The sequence below is a fragment of the Pinus tabuliformis genome, chromosome 6 (genome assembly GCF_031772625.1).
Source record: "Pinus tabuliformis cultivar Carrire ecotype Pingquan chromosome 6, CPIR1, whole genome shotgun sequence".
Classification (NCBI taxonomy): Eukaryota; Viridiplantae; Streptophyta; class Pinopsida; order Pinales; family Pinaceae; genus Pinus; species Pinus tabuliformis.
This window is the reverse complement of record NC_142292.1, coordinates 105,870,420-105,878,914: the sequence shown is the minus strand read 5'-3', so window position 1 is coordinate 105,878,914 and position 8,495 is coordinate 105,870,420. Positions and strand designations below refer to the sequence as shown.

The 8,495-nt window shown below is 45.8% G+C and overlaps 1 protein-coding gene across 1 annotated transcript; it reads left to right on the top strand.

Moving 5' to 3' along the window:
* Positions 1–4,568: 4,568 nt before the first annotated feature.
* On the top strand, positions 4,569–5,825 carry LOC149257514 (uncharacterized). Its single transcript, XM_089378036.1, has one exon. It carries the CDS (start codon positions 4,569–4,571, stop codon positions 5,823–5,825), a length of 1,257 nt encoding a protein of 418 aa, XP_089234162.1.
* The last annotated feature ends 2,670 nt before the right edge of the window (positions 5,826–8,495 follow it).

Sequence of the window (8,495 nt, the reverse complement as noted above, 5' to 3'; positions counted from 1 at the left end):
TTGATCAGCCCAGAATTTGACAGAGATTTCATCTTATTTTCCTTTGCTTCTGAGCACACAATTGTTGCAGTTTTACTGCAGAAAAATGACCAAGGCTATGAATAACTTATTTCTTTCTTTAGCAAGGCCCTGGGAGATGCCCCCTTAAAATACAACATAATGGAAAAGCAAGCTTTTGATTTGGTCAAAGCTATGAAGGACTTTAGGGTATACATTTTATATTCTCATATAGTAGCCTATGTTCCCAATTCAGTAATCAAAGACAACCTAACTCAGGGTGGTCTAGATGGAAAGAGGGGAAAATGGATTGCTACTATTTTAGAATATGAAATAGAAATCAAACCAACTAAATTAATCAAGGGCCAAGGTTTAGCCAAGCTCATGGATGAATTAAACTGTCAGGCCCTGAATATAAACTTTATTGCACAAATAGATAATGAAGAGGAGATGGTGACTCCACTAATCAGCCATGCCTTTATTGAATCACCATGGTGTGCTGATATCATTTATGTTTTACAAAATTTACAAGCTCCTCCTGAATTATCTAAGACCAAAAGCAGATTTTTGAAAATGAAGTCCTTAAAATTTTGTATATTAGACAATGCTTTGTTTTGGAGGAATCATGAAGGTATTCTTCTCAAATGTTTATTAAAAGATGAATCTGACAAAGTATTACAAGAGTTTCATTCAGGTGATTGTGGAGGACACCTTTACTGGAAAACCACCGTTGATAAAATTCTTAGAGCCAGTTCCTATTGGCCTGCCTTGTTTTCTTATGTAAAGAAATATGTGACTTCCTGTCACAAATGTCAAATTTTTGAGGGAAAGAAAAAGCTTATACCATTACCCCTCAAGCCAATCTCTGCTAAAACACCTTTCCAACAATGGGGTCTAACTGGGAATCAAATTTTTTTTGAGCGATGCGGATGCGCGGGCTCTGCAACTAGGGTTCTGAGACCCTCTGCAAAAGCTCTCCCTTGGCTTATCAAAGCGGCAATGGATCTCCCCCAAGGGGGGACCTCAAAGCCCTCCCCTAGCGCCAATCGTGAGCCTCCGGCGCAACCAAGTACTCTACCCTCTAGGCCAGGACAAGAAAACGCAGTCAATACTGATTCTCCATTGCAAAACAAGACGAATGCTTCCACTAACCAGTCAGACGAGCGCAAAGAGAATCCAGATGGGACACCAGAGCCAAAGGAAGCGCCCAAGGTCACATCGAAGACATGCAAACCCGTGGCAGCTGAAAGGCCCAAGATAGAACTTCCCAGCCATAGGATAAATGGGAAAATCTAGTATATGAAGGACCATGCGCTCATTGGAAAATTTATCGGATTCTGGCCGACAGAAAAAGCTTTGCAAGGATGGATCTCTGCCAAATGGAAACCTAAGGGCCATGTTACCCTGCAGCTAGGACCGAAAGGGTTCTTTACTGCGATCTTCATTTGCATTGAAGATAGGAATCGAATCATGGATGAAGGACCCTACTTCTTCAACTCAGTGGGCTTGTACTTAAGAGAATGGGTGGAGAGATTTAACCCGGACAAGGAGGACCTTAGCTGGGCACCAGTGTGGATCAGGATGTATTCGCTTCCAGTGGAATACTGGGATGAAGATTCACTCAAAGACATTGGAAATGGGCTGGGGGAGTTCATAAAATCGGTGGAAGAAACGAAGCTGCGAAGATACACCTCCTACGCCCGTATTTGCGTCTTCATGCGACTGGACATGCCCCTTCCGGACTCGGTAAGTCTCTTCCATGATGACTATGAATGGATTCAACCCTTGGATTATGAACATGTTCCCTTTCGATGTCGTAGGTGTCATGCTCTGGGGCACCTTTTTAGAGACTGTCCTCTAAATGCCAAACCCCAAACTTCTGATCCCTCAGACAAAATAGACCAAGATGGCTTCATCAAAGTAGCAAGTCGCAAAAGATCGCACAAGAAACCCTCCACAGGGAAGAAACCCCAGCAGGACGCTGCCTCCTTCCCTTCAACAAGCAACAGCTTTGAGGTCCTTGCTAAAGCCTCAGCTGATCATCCACTGCACACGATGCCCAACCCTACGCCTTCCACATCCTCCGCTATCCCTCCTCCTTCTGGTTCCTCTCCCATCTCTCGCCCCCCTATTGACACCAATGACACCCCTAAGGAGGCCAGCAAGATCTCAGATTGGAAAGAAAAAGAAATGGATGTTGACGATGCTCCCAGTCAGTCCTTAAGCTTAGCAATCGTTGCAGATGAAAAGAACCAAGCACAACAAATGGACGAAGAACCTGAGAGTATTGACCTAGGAGGACTTGACATTCTTGAGCTTGAACAAGCATGCAAAAAAAAGGACTATGATAAGATCCCAGAGCACCAGATCAGCACATTGGAAGTCATCATCTCCAGGGCTTACCAGCAACAACAATTAGGCATCCAGCCAGGCAGTCATTGGGATGGCGGCTTTCTCCCTAAAGACTCCAAAAAGCGAGGGAGAAGAACAGATCTCCAACGAACCATTGCAATTGGGAAAATCCTGGTGGACTCAGGCAGATATGCCAAGCTGACTAAGTACTACAAGCCCACCCCCAATAGTGAATCATGAAGCTAACTTCATGGAATTTAAGAGGGCTCAATAGCCCAGGGAAACTCAGATTAATAAAAAACATGATAAAGCAGGAGCAGCCGCAGATTTTCTTTCTTCAAGAAACGAAATGTAACAGTATCACTCTTGGAAACATTCTCTCCAGGGCATGGCCAGGTTGTCACTCGGTTGCAGTGGATGCCTCAGGGGCCTCAGGAGGACTGGCTATTGCCTGGAACACACAAGCGATAACGCTTTCAGACATTCATGCTTCTCATCACATTATCCAGGCCACTTTCCACATCATAGGCACCAACATCCATGGCCATCTAACCAACATTTATTTCCCACAGGAAGCAAGCAACAAAATCGTTGTACTAAATACTATAGAAGTGCTCAATCTTAATAGAGTCCACCCTCTTTGGATCTTGGGGGGCGATTACAACATGATAACTAGGCTAGAGGAAAAGAAAGGAGGGCGAGCTAGGCTGGAGCAGGAAGATGCCCATTTCAAAGAATTCATCCAAAATAATTCACTAATTGACATGCAATTCTGCAACGGCACGCACACTTGGAGCAATCGAAGAACAGGAAGGCAACAAATCGCATCCAAACTTGACAGATTCCTCATTTCTGACAATGCGATGCATCTTGGAGGCGATATAGCGGCATCAATTCTCCCTTACTCTGGCTCGGATCATTGGCCTATCTCCCTCTAGTGGCAAAGACCGGGCAATGCCACTAGACGACCATTTCGCTTCGAAGCGTTCTGGCTCACCCATCCCGCCTTCAAAGACCTCATCAGATCTACATGGAACACCTTCCCTCAGCCAGAAGGCACAAAGATGTTTCAGTTTCAACAGAAACTCAAATTTCTTAAAGCCCAAATCAAGCGCTGGAATAAAGAGACTTTCGGCAATATCTTTCAGGCGCAACAGGATCTAAACAAGGAAATGAAAGAGCTCCAGCAACAAATAATCACTGAGGGACACAATGAAGGAACCCTGGCTCAGGAACAGCGCATTCACAATCAATTGGAGGAGAGAAGGAAGCAGGAGGAAATACTGTGGAAGCAGAAGTCCAGGATCAGATGGCTGAAAGAAGGAGAAAGGAACACCAAATTCTTCCACCGAACCACAATCCAACGAAGAATGCACAACACCATCTCTTTCATTCAGAATCCAGAAGGGGAAAGAGTGGAAAATCATGCAGAGATTGAGCAGGAGTTCATAAGACATTTCCAGCAGGTTCATCAAGAGCCCCAAATAGATAGACGACCTGCCATAGAAAAAATCATTCAAAATGTGCCTAAAATCATTACAGAAGAACACAATGAACTCCTTCTGCACCCGATTACGCCACAGGAGGTGGATGCAGCAATGAACCAGCTCAAGGAGGGAAAAGCCCCTGGCCCGGATGGCTTTACCACTACGTTCTTCCACACTTTCTGGGAGCTAATAAAAGAAGAAGTCTGGCTAGTAGTGGAGGAATCGCGTACTCTTCATTGGATTTTTCCCTCACTCAACTCAACCTTCATTGTGCTCATCCCAAAAGAAGAAAACACTAGTACTCCAGACAAATTTCGTCCAATCGCTCTATGCAATGTAATTTACAAAGTGATATCTAAGGTCATCGCCAACAGGTTAAAGCCGCTACTGCCCCTGCTCATTTCGCCTGAACAATCGGGCTACGTGGAAGGAAGACAGATTTTGGACGGCATTATCCTCATGCACGAAATCATACACTCCCTCAAGCACTCCAAACAGGCAGGTATGATTCTCAAGCTTGACCTCTCAAAAGCTTTTGATAAGCTCAGTTGGACATACATACAAAAAATGTTAACTTCTTTTGGCTTCTCTCCAATGTGGGTGCGATGGATTATGAGCCTAATATCTTCAACTTTCTTCTCCATCCTCATAAATGGCCTCCCTTCCCATCCTTTCAGTCCCTCCAGAGGAATTAGGCAAGGAGACCCTCTCTCCCCATTCCTTTTCGTGCTAATGGCAGAAGGCCTAGGTTGCAACATCAAGCATGCCCTCCACTCCCAGCAGCTCAAAGGTTTATCCATTCACAACTTGCCTGCAATCACTCATCAAAAATTCATGGATGACAATATGCTTTTTGGATACCCTTTAGTACAAGAAGCATCTTTGTTCAAATCCCTTCTGAATGACTTCTCTGAGGCCTCAGGCACTAGTATCAATAAGGCTAAATCGCATATCTTCTTCTTTCACACTCCCCCTGTCACCCAACATGCCATTGCTCGAATCCTGGGCTTTTCCATAGACTCTCTTCCTTCTAAATATCTGGGAGCCCCCCTAATTGATTCTGCCCTCAAGCATGCCTCCTGGCGTTTGCTCCTTGAGAAACTTGAATCTCACCTCAATCTTTGGACTCACAGAACTCTGAATATAGCTAGTTGTTTGGTGCTAATAAAAGCTGTTCTACAGGCAATGCCGCTCTACCTATTCTCAATCTTGGCTGTGCCCAAATGGGTTATCAAAAAAATAAAGGTTCTACAGTGCAACTTCCTTTGGGGTGCAATAGGAACAAATCACAAATGGGCCTTGGTAAAATGGACTACAACTTGTAAGCCTAAAGAAAAAGGGGGAATTGGTTTGAGGGATCCTAGTCACAACAATACTATTATGTGCGCGAAAATCTGGTGGCAATGGCTCTCTGCTCCTAACAAGCCATGGGAAACTATATGGACCGCCAAATACGCCAACCATAGACCACAAGAAGAGCTCATTAGATACACTCCCACTGAAAAAGGTTCACTTATATGGAATGCCGCTAAACAACACTACTTGATGATCCAGCAACACAGTTTTTGGGAAGTAAGGAATGGTAGATCAGTGCGGTTCTGGATGGACGCTTGGAACCAGCTACCGAAGCTCAACAGCATCCTAGGACAGCCTCCAGACCACTATAGGGAGGGGCAGCAACAGGAAGAGGTCTGGCAGCATTGGACTCAGGAGATAGAACAAGGGTATAGACAATGGAAGCACAGTGACAGGATAATTGAGAACGCGGATCACCAAACTAAGCAGGATCTGGGAGGGAGCTCCAAAATCGAAGAATCAGATACTCCGAGGACAGGGACATTCTTTGATGGGGTTACACACCTAGAGGAACCTTCACCACCAAAGAGGCCTATAAAATCATCTGCACAGATCCGGTGCCCCTGGATCCCATCTGGAGTAGAATTTGGTCTCCAGGCATTTGGCCCAAAGTCTCTCTTTTCCTCTGGCTAGTTGGGCACCGGAAAATCCTAACTTGGGACAATCTCAGATGAAGGAACTTTCACGGGCCCTCTATTTGTGTCAATTGCAACTCTCAGGAGGAAACGATCCAGCACCTCCTAGACTCTTGTTCCCTTGCCAATCAATTGTGGGAGAAGGTGAGCTTTTGTTGTCAAAGAAGATGCCGAGTGTCTGATGACATCTCCAACTCCATTCGCCAGTGGCAATAGAACCCTTACAAAAGTGAAATTCTCAACCAATTATGGAGAATAATTCCTGGTCTCCTCCTCTGGTCTATCTGGAAAGAGAGGAATAAGCGCATATTCAAAGATCAATGTACCCCGTTAGAGATCATTTGGGGCAACTTCTACCTCAATCTCAAAGAGACCTTGGCGCTTCGCACTTGGGCTCAGGACGATTTTCCCTCTATCGCAAATGAGAAGGCCATTTGGGCAAACTAGAACCTGCAACTCCCACAGGGAACTCAAATTCGAGGCCCGTCTGAGCACAACAACATTAAAAAGGACTCATGGACGCCTCCCCCAAAGAACACATTCAAGCTCAACTTTGATGGCGCTTCTAAGGGTAACCCTGGAAACGCAGGATTCGGTGGCATATTTAGAAACCATGAAGGCTTGCCTCTCCTCATATACTTTGGGAACATAGGCTGGGATACTAACAATTCGGCTGAATTGGAGGGTCTCTGGCAAGGGCTTCTCCTTTCCCGGAAACACAATTTCCATCCTTTGGAAATCGAAGGTGATTCCCAAATCCTCATCAACATGGCTAAACAACTCCTAAACGGGACTCATGCGAGGAAAGTTGCCAATAGTTGGAGACTTGAAGCCAGACTGGATGCCATAGAACAACTTCTCCACAACAATCAGGCCATCATCTTCAATCATGTCAAGAGGGAAGGCAACAAGGTTGCTGATCTTCTTGCCAATTTGGGAGTGGATTCGGAGCATACTATTCTCATAGGGACTCTAGACATCATACAGACACATGATCAAGAACAGGAATGCACAAACTTGGTCCAAAGGGATGCAGCTCCCCCGGATGCGGGTGTTTGAGGTAGCATTTAAGGTGAAGAGACAGGAGTGGGGCGAGGCAGTTCGACACCTGCCCACTCAGTACAATGTGTTAAAAACTTGTAAGCTGGTGAGCGCTTGGCATGCACGTAGTTTATGGTTAAACAGCTCACATTCCAATGGCTCCGGTTGAATTTCCTGTCCACCGCGATGGCTCTTCCCTCCGCACGCTTAGACCTGCAAGAGATGGTGGCGTTCTTCAATGCTACAGTAATGGTAGAGGCATCTCGAGGCATGCCATAATGGGTTAAGGCCAAGCTCTGTCTTGGGTTCGCGAAGAAGTCATTCGGGCCGTTTCACTTGGTTCATTCCCTCGCCTCTGGACTTATTTCGATTTCTAGTCTATTTGGGGTCAGCTCTATTATTTCTAAGGTCTCTCGGCATTTGAAGGGGAAATTCTATCTAGAGCTCAGCTCGGCCCTTTGGAGCAGTTCATGATGCTCCTCTCGCTCCTCTGCTAGGCTCCGAGCTGTTGTTTGCTGGTCTTTGTCTTGACATTTCATTATCCGGTCTTAGGTCTTGTCTCTTGCTTCGGGTGGTGGGTTTTAAGTTGGTTTTTCATAGCCTCTGTCCCAATGCTTAAGTATTTGGTCTCAGGCCTCATTTATGATACAGGGTGGTGGGAGATAGGCCCTGTCTATCCTAAGGTCGCCCGAACATTTTCTGGAGAGATTCAATTAGTGGTCAATTTGGTTTTGCCGGCTAGGGGTATCCACAAGCTTCCTTCCCAGTCTCGGTGTCTTTGTTGCTCCACTTGCATCACAGCTACTCTGCTTGTCCCACATCTCACTGCTGCCCCCTCTCAGATGCCTCGACTTCGCCAAAGAGGCCAGCCTCGGCGCGCGCCAACTAGCTTGTCCTCTAACTCGCCTTCCCTCTCCAGTGGGCTATTTGTCGGTCGCTACCCCAGCACGCGCAATGGGAGAGGGCAACTTCGTGCCTCCAGACACCACCTTGGGCCTCCTTCTTCGTTTGGCTCAACAATTTTCTCTTTTAATAGCTTCCTACATCGGCCTAGGATTACGGCTCACATTACAGTGGCATTCCATGAGACTACTCAGTTGGAGGACTCTGATTCTCATACAGGAGGATCGGGGGTAGTCTCTGTTCCTTCTCCTTCCATCCAGCTGGGAATTGGAAATGCACCTCGTCAGGATTTGAATGTTCCGGGTTGCAGCACTCAGGATGCGGAGATGATGCCGGTTGACCCTGGTCCCTCTGATCAGCACAAGGCTCAAGCTAAGGATATTCCAGAATATGGATGGTGTCATATCGTGGAAGAACCACAAGATGACTAGAGCGCTTCCCTCGGCTTCTTTTTTTGGTTATGCTTCATCTATCACTGGGCTAGTTTGCTATGCAAACTATGTTGTGGATTTCCTATGTTTTTTGAGGTTTTTGTTAACTATGAAGTACCAAGAGAGTATCATCCTAGTCCCCTGCACGGGATCTGAATTCTGTCTTCTCATCTGTTTTCTCTTGACAGCTCTACCTCTCATCAGAGTAGATTCTTGACTTCGGTCTGCATGTAATTATATTTCTCTACTTTGTTAATAGAATTAGTCTTACTTAGAAAAAAAACAATGGGGTC